The sequence below is a fragment of the Octopus sinensis genome, linkage group LG9, assembly GCF_006345805.1.
Source record: "Octopus sinensis linkage group LG9, ASM634580v1, whole genome shotgun sequence".
NCBI lineage: Eukaryota > Metazoa > Mollusca > Cephalopoda > Octopoda > Octopodidae > Octopus > Octopus sinensis.
Genome location: NC_043005.1, coordinates 97361496 through 97384738, shown reverse-complemented (window position 1 = coordinate 97384738; position 23243 = coordinate 97361496). Strand labels below are relative to the sequence as shown.

General features: G+C 36.8%; 1 protein-coding gene across 3 annotated transcripts in view; it reads left to right on the top strand.

Annotated features, from left to right (window-relative positions):
* Positions 1-23243, top strand: part of LOC115215948 (protein shisa-4) — a 70143-nt gene that overhangs the window by 26338 nt on the left and 20562 nt on the right. For all 3 annotated transcript variants that reach the window (XM_029785331.2, XM_029785330.2, XM_036506201.1), the window contains exons 2-4: positions 12977-13228; positions 18806-18953; positions 22097-22218. In XM_029785331.2, the coding sequence (XP_029641191.1) occupies positions 12977-13228; positions 18806-18953; positions 22097-22218 (522 nt within the window). The remainder of the gene's footprint in view (positions 1-12976; positions 13229-18805; positions 18954-22096; positions 22219-23243) is intronic.

Genomic DNA, 23243 nt, shown 5'->3' with positions numbered 1-23243 from the left:
TGATCTCATTCTCGCTCACAACATCATAAGTGGAAAGTGTACCCTCTCGAAAGAGCTGTTCTTCACTCCTGCTCCAGAGTGTCGGCTGCGGGGTCACTCTGAAAAGCTCTATCTGCAACGATTTCATCTCAATCGAAGGAGAGCGGCTTTCTCCATCTGGGTTGCGGATCCGTGGAATAAGCTGCCGGATGAGATAGTGAAGATGCCGACGACCGCTCGGTTCAATGTCTCTCTTGACCAGAAATGGCCTGAACTCTTTGCATGAACACCCTCCCTGTACATAACTCCATGTCCCCCTAAATGGCCTTGCTTTTGCTTTTTGAGCCCAAAAATTAACTTAACTTAATTATATATATACATATACACACATATATATATATATAATATATATATATATATATATATATATATATATATATACATACATAGGCTGGCACCTGTGCCGGTAGCATGTAAAAAGCACCCACTACACTCATGGAGTGGTTGGCGTTAGGAAGGGCATCCTGCTGTAGAAACACTGCCAGATCAGACTGGCGCCTGGTGCAGCCTCCTGGCTTCCCAGACCCTGGTCGAACCGTCCAACCCATGCTAGCATGGAAAGTGGATGTTAGGGGTATTATTACCTACTGTACTGTTTGTTTTTCATGCCACAGGTGTACATGAGTATTTCCCACTGTCCAGGCTTTCAGATTTGAGAATGATTTACTAGATGTCCAATACATCCATGATGGACTACAATGCTGTTACCTGCATTCATTGGTCACTTGGTAAAAAGAGCACTCAACCAAATGCTAAATAACAGGGAAATTACACATTCCAACAGTTGAATGCAAAAAGTACTGACATATCCGAATTCATGATGTGGGTAAAATAAAACCCTGATTCTGATTCTGTTGGTTTGTCATTTTACTGCCAATTATAGTAATTTGTGTGTAATGACTAATTTACTTTGAACATTGTTAGCACTTGGACGTTGTTTCATTTAATTGCTATATCAACCCTGATTAATTTGGTTAATTTTGTTAGTGTCAAAGTACAAAACATAGTAATATCACCTCAAATAACAATTGTTTTTTAAATTTGGTTCTGTTATTTGTGAAGCCATTATTTTAGTTAGATATAACATGAAGATATTTTCATATACTTACATCTTCGAGTTTTGTTAGTGAAATTAGTCAGGAGTGGCTGTGTGGTAAGTAGCTTGCTTACCAACCACATGGTCTGGGTTCAGTCCCACTGCGTGGCACCTTGAGCAAATGTCTTCTACTATAGCCTCAGGCCGACCAAAGCCTTGTGAGTGGATTTGGTAGATGGAAACTTAAAAGAAGCCCATTGTATATATATGTATGTATATATATATATATATATTATATATATATATATATATATATATTATATATATATATATATATATATATGTATGTGTGTGTGTGTGTTTATGTGTCTGTGTTTGTCCGCCCAACATCGCTTGACAACCGATGCTGGTGTGTTTACATCCCCATAACTTAGCAGTTCGGCAAAAGAGACCAATAGAATAAGTACTAGGCTTACAAAGAATAAGTCCTGGGGTCGATTTGCTCAGCTAAAGGCAATGCTCCAGCATGGCCACAGTCAAATGACTGAAACAAGTAAAAAAGTAAATCACGCTTAAAATATTGCTAGTAGACTTAACTCTTCTCTTGCTAGTATCTTTGCATTTGCAGCAGAAAGGTCTTTTATTATTACCATCGTCATTGTTATCGATCCATTCTTCCATGCTGGCATTTGTTGGACAAATCTGATACAGTGTTTTATCATTCAACTCACATAATAAAAAGAAGAAAGCTGCAATCCTCTGTTACTGTGTATAGCTCTATTTTACTGGATGGTTTTTATGGAACAATGCTTTTCCTATTGCCAACCATTTTACAACAAGGACTATGAACTAGGTGGGGCTGTCTACCAGGGCTTACATGTCCTATCTAATCTGCATCAGTTTTATTTGGAGTTGCTGCACTTCAAGGCAGGTTGTCTCTATTGTTGCTTGTTGGCTTCATATCTCTTCCATTTTTCTTCACCAATAATCTATTATTTAGAAAAGTATCTATAATATATAATATATAAGAAGCAAATTGTGTTTCTTGTTTTCTTTTTTTAATGATAATTATTTTCAAATATTTTAATCTGTGTTGGCTGGGTCATGCCATCCGTCGTCAACCAGGAGAATTCATCTACGAAGCAATTGCCCCAGCTCCCCTTCAGGGTTGGTGAAAGCGATGTGGTGGACAACGAAAAACCTGGCTGATGACAGTCAAGGCTGATCTGGAACCCAACCTAGCCCCACCCCCATATCTATGGCGTTTGCTGCTGGAATAGGGAGTGGTTGGAGATCACGCAGTTTTTAGCATCAAATCGCCAGGTCTGGTCGGCGTTTGTGAGAGATGCAGCATTGAGGATGAATGAAGCCAGCTCAACCTACCCCGGGTGAATGCTGTCTCAAGTCAAGTCAAGTTTTAGGTTCCTTAGAAATGGCAATTATATTACGACGGCTTATTGTTATTTTTTGCTTTGATTGTCTTGTTTTATTATTATTATGTTTAAGCTTCAAAACTGGAATTTATCGTATTTCACTTATAGAAATGTTAAGATTCCATTGTTGATTAATCACTGCAAACATTAGTCATGCACCAGCTTTGTATTTTGTGTTGCTTTGGCTCATTATTGTTGCAGTGACTGCGACTATTCTTTCATACCTTTTCTCCCATCTGTGAAAAGTCTCATGGAAATTCTATGCTTGATTCTTAAGCAGTAATCTGAATCTTCTGATTGGATGGTTAAGGGATTTATTGTCACATATTGAAGGTAAGAAAAAACTAAAACTAATAGAATATTAACATTGCATTGTAGATGACTGTACATGAGCAGGGGTACTATATGAATGGGTTCATAGCCTGTCACATTGATTGACAAGGTTTGGTGGCACTGGTAACATGGGTTGGCTGTGAATATAATATATCTTGAGTAGTTTCAAAGTGCTTAAGTAACGTAGTTCTTGGTTTGAAGTGATGCTTACATTATTGAAAGAATTAAGTTCTTGACTAATCAACTCTGTAGAGTAGTTTCAATCCCTAGTTGAAACCATACTCTTATGCTTACTAGTACCCTTGGAAAAAACCATGTCTACTACATCATCATATTTCAACAGGCATGGCAGTGTGGTAGGAAGTCTGCTTCCCAACCACATAGTTCCAGGTTCAGTTCTTCTGTGTGGCCACTTGGGCAAGTGTCTTCTACTATAGCCTTGGGCCGACCAAAGCCTTGTGAATGGATGTGGTAGATGGAAACTGAAAGAAGCCCATCATATATATATATATATATATATATCTTCTAGAAATCTACAATATAGGATTTCTTCAATTACAATTTACCTAGCATTTTTAAGAGTAGAATGCATCGGGTCGTGCCAGGTCCAGTTTTTACAATTTCAACCCCAATTAAGCAAAATTTAGAGAAAACTCACATTGTGGTGTATAAGTCAAATGCTTTTCTTAGTGTGGGTTACAGCACACGCACACACACAGTGTGCAACGATTAAAGTGAAAGTAATTCACTTTTTGTAGTGAGTGACTCTTTCACTCTGCATTCCCACTTCCTCTTTACACACATAGACACGCAAATATATAAATAAAATTGTAAGCTAACGTGTGTGTGTGTGTGTGTGTGTGTGTGTGTGCGTGTGTGTGTGTGTGAGGGTGTGTGTGTGTGCGTGAGTGTGTGACAGGAAAGTTTTTTAGGACGAATATAAGACCTAAAGTATATACAAGTAGCAGAAAGATCGCCCAAAAGTGTATATAGATATTTAAATGTATTTATATATTCATCTATACACAGATGTATGTATAATGTGTGTGTATATATTTCCATAGACATAACCATTCACTCCGCACAAAGTTTTTTAGGACGAAAATAAGATCTAAAGTTATCTCTAAGTAGCACAAAGATCGCCCAAAAGTGTATATAGATATATAAATGTATTTATATATTCATCTATGTACACATGTATGTATAACGTGTGTGTATATATTTCCATAGAGGTAACCATTCAATCCATACAAAGTTTTTTAGGACGAAAATATTTATATATAAAAGAAAGGTTGTGTGTCTGTCTACTCCGAATTAGATTCCTAACTACTCCCACATTTTGCGATGCAGTTTAACCAAGTCGTGATTCATATCGAGCCCTTCTGGGTATCAGCGCGCATCTACGATGAGTCTATGATTTTACAAATAATTTACCATCATTTTTTTCCATTTTAATGCATATTTTTTTAAATAAAGGGAAGTAACTCTCAAACTTCACACCAATATGCGTGCTCATATGCGACGTAATATCACATCAGCAGCATTTCCTCACACCCTCCTTGCACTGGCGAAGGCAAAATACCAGGGGATGAAAATGGTAATATTGCCATCGATTCCATTTGTACCATTGTTAAGACGCCTTCTGATCTCAGAGATGCAGTGTTCCCAGATCTACAAGCTAATTATCAGAATATGGATTGCATTGGCAAAAAGGCTATACTGGCCCCGAGGAATAAAACTGTTCACCATATTAATGATGAAATGCTAAAACTCATTCCTGGGGAAGTCTATGTATATCAGTCTATCGATACAACTCCTGACCCAGAGGACGTCATCAACTATCCAATAGAGGTACTCAATTCCTTTGAGCACCCCGGACTACGACTACACTTTCTCAAACTTAAAGTTGGTGCCCCTATAATGCTCATCAGAAATTTGGTTCCCCCAAAACAATGCAATGGCACACGTTTAATCGTTAAGTCCTTATCTCCCACCGTAAACTTATATCAATATTTGCCTGAATAATCATCATAATTCAGTGCAATCATTAACAGTACTTTCAAGCAATTCAGCCCCGAGCAACGCCGGGCAATTCTGCTAGTGTATATATATATATATATATATGAGACCTATTGAGTCAAGTACATCAATATCAAAATAAATATCAAATGGAAATTGTAGTTGTGATACCTGTGCCAGTGGCACATAAAAGGCACCATCTGAACGTGGCCGATGCCAGCGCCGCCTTGACTGGCTTCTGTGCCAGTGACACGTAAAAAGCATCAACTGATTGTGGCCACTGGCAGCCTCCCCTAGCACCTCTGCCGGTGGCACGTAAAAAGCACCCACTACACTCATGGAGTGGTTGACGTTAGGAAGGGCACCCAGCTGTAGAAATACTACCAGATCAGACTGGAGCCTGGTGCAGCCTCCTGGCTTCCCAGAGCCCAGTCGAACCGTCCAACCCATGCTAGCACGGAAAACGGACGTTAAACGATGATGATGATATATATGGGTGGGGGGGGGCAATATACCATGTTTATGTATAGACCTGACAAGCTAAGTGAGATCATAGTTGTGGTTGATGCTGGGTTCACATAGATGGCACCCTTGCCAGCGGTATGTAAAAAGTGCCCACTACACTTTTGGAGTATGGTTGGAATTAGGAAGGGCGTCCAGCTGTAGAAACCATGCCAGATCAGATTGAAACCTGGTGTAGCTTACCAGTTTCAGTCAAACTATTCAATCCAAGCCAGCATGGAAAGTGGATGTTAAATGGTGATGATGATGATGATGATGTCTGTCCTCCTACCATCACTTGACAACCGATGTTGGTCTGTTTATGTCCCTGTAACTTAGTAGTTTGGCAGAAGAGACTGATGGAATAAGTCCTAAACAAACTAAAGTCTTGTGAGAGAAATCTGGCTGAGGGAAACTGTGAGGAAGTCCATCAGTGACCATGGATTTAGGTGGAAAACTTAATCCATTTCTGATTTAGCATTACCACCAGGCCTAGCCTTTGCGTACCTTTTTTTTGCAAGCATTTGACCATCTTTGGTCTGAAGATAACTACTTCACTTGCTTCTCCTTGTCAGTGGGGTCTAGAAAAAGGTCAAAAGTATTGCCATTCTTCTTCTGATTAAGCCACTTAAAAAAAAGAAAAGAAGTTTTTAAAAATCAAGATCACATTATATGAAATGATAATTTAAGATAAAGAAAAAAATGTTTTAGAACCATCTAACCTGTATCAGTATCAAAAACTTGGATATTAAATACAAGAACAAGGGAGTCTCTGGTAGGTTTCCTTTAGTATGATTTAGGCAATTTTAGTAAAAAAATATAATTTGCATAAGACACAAATGCAACATCATTCTTGGAATAATTGTTGTTTTGGTTAAGACCTGTATTTGATACGAATCAGTGAGAGCTGAATTTATCTGCCTTAAACCTTTTAATATTAACTTGACTGACACAACCCTTAATTCTTGGATTCAAAGTTGTCCGTTTTAGACACCAACTTTATTATAGCCATTTTTATTATAAACACCTTCCAATACATGTCTGCTTTGTTTGTTTCTTCTAGGATAAGTGGTTATTTGTGTCTTTTCACACAAGTATAAGGATCTGTGCCTGAGTAGACAATTGCTGTCTATTGTATATAAAAAAAGATACATAAAGTAGAAAAGCTACTTTACAATAAAGGGTATTACCAGTGATATTAAATTTATTTTCTTCTTATGGCATACCAATATACCTAACAAGCATCATCATATTACGTCTACTTTTCCATGCTGGTATGGTTTGGACAGGGTTTTTGAGGTAATGTTTTATGGTTGGATACCCCTCCTGCTACCAACTCTTAGTTGTCTCTTACAACATGATGATTTAAGCTGATACAGATTAATCTTAATAGCTCTGTTAGGCTTTTAAGATTATCCTTCATTGGAGGATTCTTTGATAAGATCCTTGGCATTTTTGTTTAGTAAGACATTATAACTAGTTGCAGATAAACAACTTGTGAAAGATAGGCAAGCAAGTATTTGAAGACTTCATGTTAATATTGAGCACAACTTCACCAGACCAAGCCTTAAAATATAAAGGTATAATTAGTAATGTTCAGGTCAACAGCAAGTTCTGAGGATTTTAATGTATTGGTAGGTGTGTACTAGTGCTCTATTTTCAATGCCTTTCTATTTGTTATAGTTCTTGAAGCAATAACACAAAAAATCTAGGACTGGTTGTCTTCAATAACATTTATATGTTAACGGTTTGGTTTTATAATAGTAATTGTTGAAGATCTGCAGAAAAAGTTCCACATCTGGATGAAAGAGTTAGAATCTAATGTGACAGTTACAAAAACCAAGGTGCTAGCTTGTGAAAGCTCAAAATTCCAATGTTATCTGGGAGGTGATTCTGTTTGACATGAAGACAAGAAGGTGAAAGGGCCTTAATATTTTGTACTTGGTGCAAGAAATGTGTGTACTGAAGTTTTCACAGAGTGACTGTCATTTAGGTCTTCAAGTATAATTGATGCACAGGACTGAATAGCAGTAGGAGCACCCATGCCTATGAATTACACATGTATGACTCGGTTGGAATAATTAATAGTTCTGTGACTAAAGTGTTGTAATTAACTCTGGAGGTGTAACAAGTTTAGAGAGCTTTTACCACTGTTGGTAAGAATGTTTTTTTTTTTGTTCTGATTCTGTCAGACATTTGACATTTAATAGAAGTTTCATGCAGTGCAGTCATGAGAGTTAGGCTTTGAGTGTGGCAGATTTACTGAAACTTGAGAAAAACAAGTTGAATAATGATGGATTAGATGTGCAACAACAGCTTTCAAAAAAGACATAAAAAGTGACCCAAGGGAGCAGTTAGTAATCAAGAAGTCCACTGATGTGTACAGAAATTGCATTCTTTTGAGATGGGAATGTAATGTGAAAAGAGAATGAACATTAATTGAAACAATGTTAGTTGTGACAGAAGCCCCAAAAAAGACATGGGTAGAGTGATGTAGATCTTAAGATACTATGCTATATAGATGAGATAAGATCAGATGAAGAAAAGATGTCATGTTATATTGCAGACCTATTGAACCATGCAAGCGTAGAAAAAGTGGCTGTTCAGTGTACATTGATGATAATGGCATGATTGTCAGAACTTATATTCTAAATTTTTAAATATAGTTATTGTACAATTAATAAGGTTGGATTAGCAAAATCAGTAAATTGTTGGGAAATATGCTTTCCAATATTTCATTGCATTTCTCTACATTTAGAATTCAGATCCCACCGGGACCAACTCAACTTTTATCCTTCTGAGGTTGGTTTCATTTGTCATCCTTCCAAGTAGTCATCAGTGAATTGTCATTGCTGTTGTTGTTGTTGTTGTTGTTACAATGAACTGATGGAATCATTAGCATGCCAGACAAAATGCTTGTGACATTTACATTGGAGTTCAAATTCTGCTGAGGTTGATTTTGCATTTCATCTTCTTGGGATCAACAAAATAAGTACCATTTGAATACTGAGAGCATTGGAATCCACTTCCCCACACCTCAAGATTGGTGACCTTGTGCCAAATTAAGAAAGGATAGTTATGAAGGTGGCAAGCTGGCTGAGTGATTAGCATGCTGAACAAAATGCTCATTGGCATTTCATCTGTCTTTACATTCTGAGTTCAAATTCTGCCAAAGTTGACTTTTAGAGTTGATAAAATAAGTACCAGTTGAGCACTAGGGGTCAATATAATTGACTTATACTCAATGTCGACATTGCCTTTCATCATTTTGGGTAACATTTTGAGGTTGTCCCTACTTGCCTTTTTGATGGAAATTAGCCTTATTGATAATTATCATCTTCATCATAAAAGGGATAATGTGAATGAATCAAAATTATTTGGTTTACAACATGAACTGCATTAGTACCCACTTCCATGCAGCAACTATACTCAGTTATTCTTCCCCCAGCCATTCTCTTATTTCATCATCATCATTTAATGTCCATTTTCCATGCTGGCATGGGTTGGACAGGTTAAGCTGGAGAGCTGCATCAGGTACCAGTCTTATTTTGCCTGGTTTCTACTGTTGGATGCCTTCTGAAATGCTAACCACTTTACAGAGTGTACTGGGTGCTTTTTACATGACACCAGCACAGGCAAGCTGGCAGGAACGTTAGCACGCCAGGTGAAATATTTAGCGGTATTTCGTCTGCCGTTACTTTCTGAGTTCAAATTATGTCGAGGTCGACTTTGCTTTTCATCCTTTCGGGGTCGATGAATTAAGTACCAGTTACGCACTGGGGTCGATATAATCGACTTAATCTGTTTGTCTGTCCTTGTTTGTCCTCTCTGTGTTTAGCCCCTTGTGGGTAGTAACGAAATAGGTGCCTCTCTTGTGACCTAGCATGGGCGCTTTTTATGTGGTGCTGGCACAGGTAGTTTTTACATGGCACAGGTAATTATTTATGTGACATCAGCACGGATGCTTTTTATGAGGTTCAGGGCTCTTGCATAGCAAACATCTACATCTCTTCAGTTGGGAGGGGAGCATTAACAATTCTACTGTGGTGGACAGGTCTTCTCGAGTACAGCAAGGCACTAGGTATTGGCGAGCTGGCAAAAACGTTAGCACACCAGGTGAAACATGTAGCCATATTTCGTTTGCCATTACATTCTGAGTTCAAATTCCGCTGAGGTCGACTTTGCCTTTCATCCTTTCAGGGTTGATAAATTAAGTACCAGTTATGCGCTAGGGTCGATATAATTGACTTAATCCATTTGCCTGTCCTTGTTTGTCCCTTCTGTGTTTAGCCCCTTGTGGGCAATAAAGAAATAGGTATCAATGTCCTTTGTCATATCCTTCATAAGGCTCAGTGTCCTGAGCTCAAACTTCAGTACTTCATCCCATGTCTTTCTGCGTCTCCCTCTTCCCCAAGTTCCATCCACTTCTTATGCAGCTATCTACATCTATGTGACCAAACCAGTGCAGTCTTCTCTCTTGCACACTGCATCTAATTCCTCTTATGTCAGCAGTTTTTTTCTTCTTATAAAATTAATCTGTTTTAATAGAAGAAGAACAATGGGTCTGAAGAGGAATAGTAACACTACAATTTGTGATAAATTCAAAGTTCTTTAATGAAGAAAATATTCATATTTGAATAAATTGTTTAGATATTATGTCACTAATTTATTTTAATTATTTTTATATCAATAGGATTTTTATTTCTATATTTGCTTTTTGTTTTCACATCTCTGCTTGCATTTAAACCTGCTGTTTGTGCAAGCAGCTTATCTGGATGATCATATGACTTCTGTCTAAAATATCAAGAGTATAGACTTGGCTGCAGACACTGCATTATTAATTTTAGGAAAATATTTGGCTCTGTGTACTTCAATAATTACTTGAATCTCAATACATTCTTCATGAATAAATCAATATACCAAATCATATCCATAGGTATTTAGTCTCACAGTGAAGGCCTTTGTGGGTTTCTTGCAGTTGTACCTTGGAATACTTATTAAAATCTCTCTATATATAAAGCTGAAGTTGTCTGTGTATGTCAGGTTTGATAGCCTTCAACTAACACCAAAAATTATTTACATCAAAAAGGTGCTTTTTTTCTATGAAAATCCCTATTTTTTACGATTTTTTGACTGCTGTGTTGCCATTTTCCGGTGTATTTCAGCCAGAAAAATGTTCACTTAAAGAGAATAACAAGCTACATAATGCAAAATTTTTACTTTTCAAAAATTCCAATTCTAAAGGGTCAAAACAAACCCGAGCAATGCCGGACGATACTGCTAGTACTTATATATTATAGATAAACAAGGTTATCCCAGGCATAATTCATTTTGCTAAATGATATGACTGACAGCCTGCAATAGTTACATTAGTAGCTGTCTGCTATTTTATTGTGGTACGTTGAGAGTGGGAAGTGTAAAACCTCGAGGAACTGTGAAGACTGAAACTTGCTGGTTTGATCTTCATCCCTTGTTCAAAAGGTCCTTTGTGGGCTTAGTTTTATTGTGAGACTAAATACACATGAATATGAGTATGTTCATTCAGAACCTATGTTGTATTGTGCTTTAGTAATTATTGCTAGGTTTCACAACATAATTGTTGTACAATTATGAAAGCTGTGTCTGGAACAGTTTTGTTCATATTTTAATAGGTAAACCTCCTGCTACTTTGTCCCAATATCTTGAGAGAGTTAGCTGAGCAAACTAATAAACTGTAAAAATAGCAAATCCAGTTGGTTTGATCCTCAATCCCATACTAGCTAAAAGGTCCTCCTAGTGACCTCAATTTCATAGCAAAATGAAATCCATGTGAATATGAACTTCATTTCTTTATTTTTCTTGGTACTTCAGTTAAAATGATTTGAAAATTGTTATGATTTGGTGTTTTCCACAGTTATAATGTGTGGCCACTGTTGTGACTGTAGCTGTTGTATCTACTCTAGTAGCCATGATATTTTCTTGGTATCGGATGCAGTGTATCTCTTTTATGCCAGAACGGTAATACACTGCTTTATCTATCGTGCTATCACTGAGAGCTCTGCAAGACACTGAATTTGAAGCGTCTACGTTGACTGTGACTTGAAATCAACTATAACACACAACTGACTCTTAACTCCTACTGAGAACTTGTATGATGACTCGTATGATGACTAATACATGACCCCCTGTATTGGTTGACATCGTCTCACTTTATAGTGGCTGCACATACCACTTATCCCGTGGGAGAGGTGTACCATTTCCACTACAACATCTCCTTTTAGATTTTTCCTTTTTTTTTACTTTATTCACTTTTTTGAGTTTTTTCTTTAATTTTGCGAAATTTTTTCCTCCATTTAGTTTTGAAAATACTTCTTCTGGGCTTGTGTGTTCAACTAAACAGTCATTTAATTCTGTTGAGAAATCTTCACACACTCTAATTTCTTCTTTTTTTTCAGTGGTTGATTTTTTTCAATTATAGCTAGACTTTCCAGTTTTTGTTGACCAGTTCTATTGCTGCAAACGCCACGTTCTGTTTTGGCCTAAAAACAAGTGTTGCATTTTCTTTTACAGCAATCCTCACTTTTGTTTTAGGGCAACAGCCCAATCCTTCCAAAAAAACATTTGGAAATAATTTTTTTATTTTTTGTCTCAGTTCTTTGACTTCATTCGAGCCTTTGACCATCCCAACTAGATTTCCACAGAGAACACTTATGTCTGTATCCCACATTTTAAATAACCCCATGCGTTCTGTACCAAATAAGTTTGGTGATTTTTTTCAACACAAATATTTGTCCTTTTCATCTTATCTTGAGAAGTTACATTGCAAAGGCATTCGCCGATAAAATATAATTTCCTTCCAGTAACACCATATGCTACTTTATTTGATCTAAATAATTTCGGCTTACCGATTTTTTCCCCATGTTTTCTCATTTATGATAGTGATGTCACTTCCCATGTCTAATTGCAGTTTGACACTTGTGGTTTTGATTTTCACCTTGATGAATTTTCTGTTCACTGTATTAACTCTTTTTCTGACAACAAACTATTTATTTTTTTCTTGTTTGTTCCAAATTTTCATCATCTGCAGTGCGATTTAATATGTCTTGTATTCCCACAATGAAAACACTTTGCTTTTTTGAATGGACAATCTTTCTTCAGGTGCATACCACCACATGCTATACATAGGCTTATATCCTGATGTTTATTGTGTTTTTTGTGAAACACTTTATCCATCTTCAGACTCTTCTGCACTGGTTTTATCTGGAAACAATCTCTGCATTGGATTTCCTCTGTGTTATGTCTTACTTTTAATATCATATTGCATTCTTCTGACAGTTTCTGTAGGGTTATATCCTGGTTCATTTTCAGCTTTCCAAGATTTTCATTCTGACTTCTGCATCCTTTTTAGTAGTAAGTCTCTGTGCAAATATCAGGTATTCCAACGAATCTGGAGTTAGTTTATCCATTTTAAACCTCTTGCATTCCCTGTTCTTGCTGAACTGCTGATAATTATTTATTTCATAGCAATGTGTCAGTCCACTTTTAGTCACATGGAGGTGGCTAGAATCCTTCCACAACAATTTGAAACAACTAAAGAATAACTATATGACATGAAGTTTTTTTTTCCTTTTTTCAGTTGTGGAATTTTGTGATGCAAGAAGAAGCAGTTCCACCAGAATATCTTATGCCAGAAGATCTACAAGGAGATATTCTAGAACTAGTTTATCAAGAAGTACACTCCGAACAAAATATGGTCGGTCAATTTCTTTTACCCGAAACAAGATATCATCAATTGGTTGGAAACAAGCACTAGTAGCCGGTGGTTTGTTGTACATAGGTTCTCGGATGTACATGAGTCGTCGTATGTACTATACACACCCTTCCCGAAGTAAGTATAAATAACTATTAATTCTTATCTATTACATGATTTGCATTTCATTTTTGGTATTTAATTCTTTTTTAGAATAACCAACAACATTATGAATTTCATTTCAGAACAAATCCCAAATAGTACTAAATGACAATATTTTCAGATATAGAAGAAACCAAACTCTATATCATTTACAAAAGAATCATCTCTTCAACAAACATATCTTCCTACATCTGCTTTTTAACCTGCATGCAATTCCTCATGGTGACCAGGAGATGAGTGCTTCTCTTTAAGGAATAGATTGTGTCCCTGCTGCTATTTTTTTTTTTGTATAAATGTCATGTTTTCAATGTGATTCATCAATATTTAGTTTGAATTCTCATATTTATCAGTAATCAAAATTAAAATCAAATTCGATGTGCAAAGAGCACCATATGAGTGTGATCATCGACAGAGCGGCTAACCGGCTTCTGTGCCAATGGCACTTAAAAGGCACCATTCGAGCGTGATCATTACCAGCGTCGTCTTACTGGCACTCGAGCCCCGTGCTAGTAGGGTATTAAGAGCACCATCTGAGCATGATTGTTGCCAGAGCGGCTATCTGGCCTCCGTGCTGGTGGCACGTAAAAGACACCATTCGAGCGTGATTGTTACCAGCATCGCCTTACTGGCACCTGTGCCGGTGGCATGTGTAAAAGATTCGAGCAAGGTCGTTGCCAGTACCACTTGACTGGCCCCGTGCCGGTGGCATGTAAAAGTACCCACTACACTCTCAGAGTGGTTCGTGTTAGGAAGGGCATCCAGCTGTAGAAACTCTGCCAGATCAAGATTGAAGCCTGGTGCAGCCATCTGGTTCGCCAGCCCTCAGTCATTCATCCAACCCATGCTAGCATGGAAAGTGGACGTTAAACGATGATGATGATGTATCTTATTACTTCAAACATTTCTTGAACAAGTTTTCTAGCTGTTTTCACCAGGATCTTTCATTAATCTACGTCCCATTGAAAAAAATATTCACTAGATAACAGCATCTTCATTATCTCGCCCGGCAGCTTATTCCATTGACATTATCTAGTGAATAGAGACAAGTAATCATTTCTGTGTCATATATCTAAACATATTCTGAGAAAATGACATATTTAGACACTGTACAGAGATATTAGAAATACAAACTTTCAATATTCAGAAAATTTATCATATTTTGGTATGCCAAGTAACAAAACTGCTAACTTACCTATCTTCCCCCTACTTGGGTCACTCTTTTTCAATTCAATTTTTATTGGCTCAAAAAGCAAAAGCAAGGCCATGTAGGTGGGACAGGGAGGGTGGTCATACAAAGAGTTCAGGCCATTTCTGGTCAAGAGAGACTTTGAACCGAGCGGTCGTCAGCATCTTCACTATCTCGTCTGGCAGCTTATTCCATGGATCCACAACCCAGGCGGAGAAAGCCCCTCTCCTATTGTGATGAAATCGTCGTAGATAGAGCTTTTCGGAGTGACCCCGCAGCCCACGCTCCGGAGCAGGAGTGAAGAACAGCTCTTTCGAGAGGTTACACTTTCCACTTATGATGTCTTTTAGGAGATAAGAAGAGGCTTGAATCCCGTACTCCAATATGGGTCTCACCAGCGTGACATAGAGCAGTAGGAATATGGCTGCTGTGAGCATTCCGAATGACTGTTGAATCAAAAACAGAACTCCACATGCTTTGTTGGCAGCATGGACACATTGAGCCGAAGGCGAGAAGGAAGAATCCAGTAAGCTACCCAGGTCCTTTACCTGGTCGGTCTTCTCCAGCAGCAGACGACCCGGCTTGAAATCAAGTTGAGTTGCACGAGAGGAGCCAACAGGCAGATGACAGCACTTTAACACATTCAGACACAGGTCTCATTCGTTTGACCATCTCCAAACTTGGTGGAGGCATCGGCGAAGATCATCTATATCACTGCGAGGAGCGACCAGTTTGACATCGTCGGCAAATAGAAGGGTGTGTTGTGTGAGGTCGTCAGGCAAGTCATTGATGAAGCCTAAAAACAATAACGGCCCAAGCACTGAACCTTGAGGTGCACCACTGCTCACACTAGAGACATTGGACAGTGAACCATTAACTTGGACTTGGAAGGAGCGATCTGAGAGATCTTAATATAGGCCAGGCTTTCCTGCCCACTCCACTGCATGTGGCAATTTCAGATTGAGCCAGTGTCAGTTCTTTTCATGCTAAGTTCCCTTTGTAGCAAAATGAGCCCTTCTACTTAGCATTATGGAAACACAGCTTTCCCCAGCCATCTTGGGCAATAACTTAAGTAATATCTCTATATTTGATCAAACAAACTGAAAGCATGTAATTTTTCTCATGTAAACAAATCTGACATTGAATCAAAGACCTAAAGTGAACTGTGGAGCAAAATAATGAGCAAAGAGATATCATGGCTATATTAATTATGCCTACTATTTATTATTAATGGCTGTTTATTTGTTATAAATTATTTTGTGAAATTGCCAGTTATCAATATCATGTAAAATAAATTTCAGGAAGCACTTTTCCATCTCTTCTGTTTTTCCTGGCAGTGCATGCCAAGCTATCATTAGATCTAACATGATAAATTCCTCTTGGAGCTAAACTTTTGCTTCTTTCCAAGCAGCTTCAGATTACTACTGTAAGCTCTTTTCTCCTATGTGTATAAAGGAGACAACTTCTATGTCCAGTAGCCTTAGAAAGCCATTATGAATCCTCATGATAGCTATAACTTAACCACTTTCCTTCCTACATAAACAAAATGGAAAGGAATGAAGATTTAAAAAAGTATGCAGAACATTGGAAATAAATTAAATGCCAACGTAAAGTTGGTAAGATTATTATAAGGAGCTTAATAAGTTGTGTACAATTAGTATCAGATCAAAGAAGATTCTTTAGTTATATGTTTCTCTGGTAATAGTTTATTAGTAACTTTACATCATCATCATCATCATCATCATCATTTAACGTCCATTTAGCATGGATTGGACGATTTTGACTGGGGCCTAGTGAACCAGATGGCTGCACCAGGCCCCAATCTTGATCTGGCAGAGTTTCTACAGCTGTATGCACTTCCTAATGCCAACCACTCTGAGAGTGTAGTGGGTGCTTTTTACATGCCATCGGCACGGGGCCAGTCAGGCGGTTCTGGCAATGACCTCACTCAAATCTTTTTACACATGCCACTGGCACAGGTACCAGTAAGGTGACGTTGGTAATGATCACATTCAAATGGTGCCCTTTTACGTGCCACGGCATGGAAGCCAGTTGGCTGCTCTGGCAATGATCATGCTTAGATGGTGCTCTTCCTAAATACTTCTCTCATGCTATTTATATGCTATTATAAGTCAGATAATTATGCTCAATTGTAATGTTTTCTTAAATTTTGGCTTATAAAGTGAACAAATTCATTTCTTTTACAAGTCTAGTTTCTTAACCTTTTAGCATTTATACTTGTCATATCCGGCTCAAATATCCCAGCTGTTTTATGTTCCAATTGGCCACACCTACCCTGCAATGTTATTCTGAACATAGACAATTACTTCTTTGAAATCTTGAAGATATGAAAAAATGCATGGTTAATTCAAAACAATATGAATAGATAAGCATTAAATTTGACAGGATACTCTGAATGTTAAATGGTTACCTGGCTGCTAATATCTATCTTTAAACTTGTTGGTTAGACTGTACATAAGTGAGCTAAAGAGGTAACTGTCTAAGAAAGGTATTGGCCACTTCCTTTCTCTGTGTAAGAGATGGCTGTTGATAGGGACATGTAACATGTAACACTTTAGCATTCAGATTACTCTGTGTAATATATGCTTATTTATTCATATCAATTTGAATTACTTATGCATTATCCTGTAGCTCTGAGATGTCAACAATGTGATTGTTTATTTTTAGAGTGATATTGTTGAGTAGATGTGTTGGGCTGGGACTGGTTGGTTTGATCATAAAGCAGGTAGAATATTTGGGCTGGCTATGGCTGGTTTGAATGCTAAGGGATAAATTATGTGTGTCATATGGTTAAGAAGTTTGCTTTATAACCAGCTGGTTCCATGTTTGATCTTACAGTAGGACATGTTGGGCAAGTCTCTTTGCTGTACTTTAGCTTGACCAATTCCTTGTGATTAAAATTTGATAGTCGCAATGTAATTGATGACTGGTAAAAAAGTTGCAGAATGTTTTAGTCTCATGATCTTGTCAAACTAATGTGCAGTAGGAATAAATTAATGTGTATATAGTAATGAAGCCCACCTCTGGAGAATTATGAAGAAAAGCACATATGGAGCGAGTAGGGTGAAACCTTGAATTAGGGTTTTTGATAAAATTTGAAAGATATCCGTAGCCACTACACACATTTTTTTCTCTCCTTGTTTCTCTCTTTGTTTTTTTTTCTGTGTCCTTTTCTGTAGAAGAGCATAGGCTCAAAACGTAAAAGACTTTTTCAATTCCTGAGCATTATACTAATACATCTGTTTGTTTTGTACACCACCTGTCTTCATCTTTTGTTCTTTTCATGACCCCCCCCCCCTATATATATATATAGGTATAGGAAAAATTAGGAATAAAAAAAAGAAGAAACAAAATTAATTTGATGGGACTAAAAAGAAATAAGAGTAACTCAGAAATGATAAAATAATAATTGTAATAATGGTGTATAGAGGAGGAAAGGTAGGATTTCCTCCTCTCTGCATAAAATAGTTTTTCTAATGGATTATAATTGGAGAAAGCAAAAGAAAATGTGTATGTGTATATAGGAGGTACAGGTCAAAAAGTGTTTTTATATATTGTATAGTCAGAAGCCTGAAATATGAATCAGATTGATTTGCTAGAACAGAGATAGGTACATGGGGTTGTTAGAAAGGACTACAACAGAAACAAAAATAGGAGTATCATCTAAATGAAATGACATAAAAATGAAAACAAGCTGCATCAAAAACTTTAACCAATTTTTCCAATTGGATAATAAAAACGATAAGAAAACATATGAAGTGAATAAAAACATATTCTTCAAGTTGCAACTGTATTTTCCATCATACAAATCAAATTTTTTACACCGAAATTTACAGCCAAATGAGGTAGGTTGGCTTAAGCACCAAAATGACTTTGGAGGACCAAAAATTCTATGTGAAATGCAGCAGGATTCGAAAAGATATTGACAAGGTTTATGCTACTTACTATGTTAATTTGTATGCCAGAAAATATAGATATAAATCTATCACTAGACTCTATAAGAAGACTATGGGGCAATATACTTGGATATATAGAATCTGAAACCTATCAAACAAGTGGCTATGTTTCCAGTTTATGGAGAATTTCAGACTGAATTCCCAATTCAGTGGGAATTAGCAAACCTCATGTTAGAATCCAATAGCAGCTAGGAGAGAAAAAGGGCAAATAAGAAAAGAAAAAGAAAACACATTAGTCTATGTTTAATTTAATTATATTGATGACGTTAAATTTACTTTCATGTCTTTTGAAGTACTTTTATTTATATGTTGTATAACTTTCCTGTTAAAAAAATGCTCATCTTTGATTTAAAAAAAAAAATTTATGTTTTTCTATTCTTTTATTTTTAGGACCAACCATTTGTTCCAACTATGTTGATGCTGATGAAAATGGTACAGTCTATAAGATGTTTATATGCCCTAGACATTACGAAAGTGACAGTCTTACTCACTGTTGTGGACCAGAAGGACAACAGAGATGCTGTGCTGCAACTAAAACGTAATTGCTATTTTCATTTCTCAGATGGTTTCAACATAACTGGTCACTTTCCTCAATGTAGTACTTGACAGACAAAAGAGACTGTATGCTCAACATTAGAATGCTTTTGATCATGTCTGCAGAATCTGGTTGGTTAATCTACAAAAACCAACCAGTTTTTACTTGTTTTTATTATTATTATTATTATTATTATTATTATTATTATTATTATTATTATTATTATTATTATTATTATATAACTGTTCAACATTTGGTAGGTTGAGGCAAATTACTACTGCATCACCTGCTACACCTCCATGTTGCTGGGGTGTCTGCATCATTGTGTGCTCTTTTCTGCTGTTGGGTGTGTACAAACTTTTCCCCAGTCTTGCATTGTATTAGTTTTTTTTCTCTTGAGGTGTGGTGCAGTCTTTTGTTGTGTTACTGCTTGTATTGTGTGCTGTATGTGTAATGCATTGGTTATCTAGCTTGCTGGTAGAAGTTTATTTCTCTGGGTAATTGCTGTATGTATTGTGTCTTGTGTTAGTGAATTGTTTTGTTTAGGTTGTATTACTAGATTGATAGTGTCTTGCATAGGATGTGGGCTCATGCTTATACCACCTCTCATCAGTTTTAATGTTGTAATGTTGGCATATTGACCAGTGGATATAACTACTTACTTTGTCGTTTTCTGTATATATATTCAGACTTGGCAAGGACTGGGCAGCCTGAGATGATGTAAATTGTTTCATTGTGCTGGTTGCACATTCCACATTTAGTGTTGGGGCCTGTATTCATTATTTTGTTTTTATAATTGTTTGTAGTTAGACATTGGTCTTGTGCTGCAAGAATCAGTCCAGAGCTTTTAGTCCAGAGCTTTTGAATCATTGTTGGCTTTTACTGAGTCTCCCTTCCTCTCTGTCAAGCTTTGCAGGGCATTGATCATGGAGTGATATTTCTCTCCATTTTTTTCCTTCAGTTTCTTTTGTAATGCTATTTTCATGTTGTCTTTTTTTCTCTTTTTGATTAATTCTGTATTTTATCTGATCAAATTCATCCTATGGTTGCGGAACTGTTTCTGGAGGGAAACACAATCTTTCAGGATGATAATGGACCAATTCACACTGCTAAAGTTGTTACTGAATGGCACGAGGAACATTCTAGTGAAGCTAAACATCTTATCTGGCCACTACCGTCCCCAGATCTCAATATTATTGAGCATTTATTGTGCATTTTAGAAAAACAAGGAGTTGATATCCTCCGCCATCATCACTACAAGAACTGGAGACTGTTTTAGCTGAAAATTGGACAAAAATTCCTTTGGAAACAATTCAAACTTTGTATGAGTCCATAACTCATAGAATTCAAGCTGTAATTACTGCCAAAGGCAGCCCTACCCCATATTAAAATAAATTTGTTTGAAATTTTAGGATATGCATATGAGATAGCGATATATTTATGCATGTGTGAATGTATATTCTTTTGGTCAAGCCAGTTTCTTGCTATTCTGAATTTTATCAGTAAGTGCACGGGATTTTCAGGCAAATCATAACCTGCCTCAAAGATTCTTTGCACCCATTGGTGAAAGTCAGAGTAGCAAGAAACTGACGACCAAAATAAAATATATTATTCTCTAATACAGTACTGAGTACTCTGTTTTTCTTTCCAGCTGTTAACAGTGTAGCTATATAGTATTGCCTTCTTTCAGAGGCACAAACTGGGTATTTGTAGTAAACGGGTAGAAACCACTGTATAAATTTCATTCCCTAGGATAAAACATTTTTTGTCAGTTAACGTCTAGAGGAAAGGACATTACTGGCTATGTGGAAATGGCAGATTCAGTAGGGCATCAAGCAAAACACTATGCAGTACTTGGTTATAACTTTTCATTTTCAGAGTTCAAATTCTATGAAGGTCAACTTTGCCTTTCATCTTTCTAGGCTTGGTAAAACATTATATGAGTCAAATACTAAAATTGGTTTAATATTCTTAGGTGCAAATAGAATTAGGTACAAAAGCATAATAATGCTAATGGTATATGAGCATGATATTGAGTTAATTAATATTTAACATTATTTCACTCTTTGTAACTGGATCTGGTATTGTTAGGTTCTTTTCAGCCTACATCGACTCTGCTAAAGGGAGTCATCAGAATTATATACAGGTTTTGTTGAACTGAAATCCAGATTTACTGATTTTTGGTTGAAAGTTTAATATCATAATGTTATGTATAACACAAAATTAACATCCAAAGTATGCAAATGTATGAGTGAAACCCTTTGTTTTTTTAGCTGTAAATTTGTTCAGCTTTTGTCTTCATGATATTGTTGTTGATGCAAGTCTGCCATGATTGAATAAACTCATGATTAAAAGTATTCCAGTCGTGACCACCCTGTCTCTTTATTTTCTTTTTCAAGATATACTCAAATTACATTATCTGATGTGATTTTTTTCTTCTTCATTGAATGTTTGAATGTGATTTGAGGAAGATTTGGCTTCTCATTCTTGCAGGATGTGCACTCTTATAGAGAAGGGGTGGGTAACCCACTTGAAATCACCTGTTGATGAAGTCCCAATCTTCAAATACTAAATATTAGCTGCATAATGTAGGAATTTATAAAATTGAAGATTCTCTATCTTCCTCATCATAAATTCAACCCTTCAGATTATTGCCTTGTTGTCATGAGTATAAAAAGATCCCTTTTCCTTTTATTCATTTACTTGTCATTGAACTGTAGCCAGACTGGAGCACCGCCTTCTAATTGGTAAAATAGGTACTGATCTCAGTACTTACTTCATCAATTGGTCTGTATTTTATTAACCCTAGAAATATGGAAAGCAGGGTGGGTCTAGTTAGAATTTGCACTTAAGATGTGAAATGCCATAGCTAAGTATCACAAGTATTTCATTTGGTGCTCAACCGATTTAACTCTCTGTCTGCTACAGATTTATTCAGTGGGAATGCTCGAGAATTTTTATTTATTCCGATGAACTACTTTCAGAGAGAATGAATTAATGTACAGTATATTAACAAGAGAGGGAAGATGGAGAAGTCCTGAGCTATTCTAAACTAGTGCTATTTAGAACCCTATCTTGATTTCTGTGAAAAGCATTCTTATATTGTTTCCTTTTTTTTCTTTTATTGTATGTCATTTTTCTTGTAGTACTGGTGGTATTGTTGGTATTGTGATTGGTGTCATCATCACTGTAGCAATCATTTCTGCTATCATCTACTGTATATGTCGGAAGAAGAAGAAACAAAGAGGACATGTCATTGATAAGGATGGTGAGTGATTTATTTGACGAATATATAATGTTTTAGTTTCTTTGTTGTCTAAGGCTATTTTAATGATGTATGTTTGATTCTCATTTGGCTGTTTTATTTCTTTGTCTGCTTGTCTGTCTCATATACACACACATACACACACACGCAATACAAAGATAATGATTTTTTTTTAACGCAATACACATTTCAGTGCTTCTAATAAAAACAAAAGTATGTTTACATATATATATATATATATATCATCATCATCATCGTTTAACGTTTGCTTTCCATGCTAGCATGGGTTGGACAGTTCGACTGGGGTCTGGGAAGCCAGGAGGCTGCACTAAGGCCCAGTCAGATCTGGCAGTTTTTATACAGCTAGATGCCCTTCCTAACGCCAACCACTCTGTGAGTGTAGTGGGTGCTTTTTACGTACCACCGGCACAAGTGCCAGGCGAGGCTGGCAACAATCACGATCGGTTGGTGCTTTTTATGTGCCACCGGCACGGAGGCCAGTCGAGGTGGTGCTGGCAACAGCCATGTTCGGATGGTTCTTTTACGTGCCACCGGCACTGGTATCACAACTACATATATATATATGATCCCTATATGTATATATATATGATCCCTATATGTATGTATATATATATATATATATATATAGGTGAGCTGCATGTAATGGCTTACTATGAATAACATCTATCGTCATGCTCAACTTACACATGTACATTCACCACGAGGTGGACATCATTCTCAGCCACAAAAGATAAAGGATTCTTCCCATATACATACATATATGTATATATTTCATGAAATCGTCTGACAAGAGCAATTTTTCATGGAGGTAACTGATAAGCAGAGGAGCGAATCAACAATCATCCTTTCTTTTATTTGTACAGATAAATGTATAATATACATGCATACATATATATATATATATATATATATATATATATATATATATCTCGACTGGCTTCTGTACCGGTGGCACATAAAAAGCACCATCCGAACGTAGCCGATGCCAGGGCCGCCCCGACTGGCTT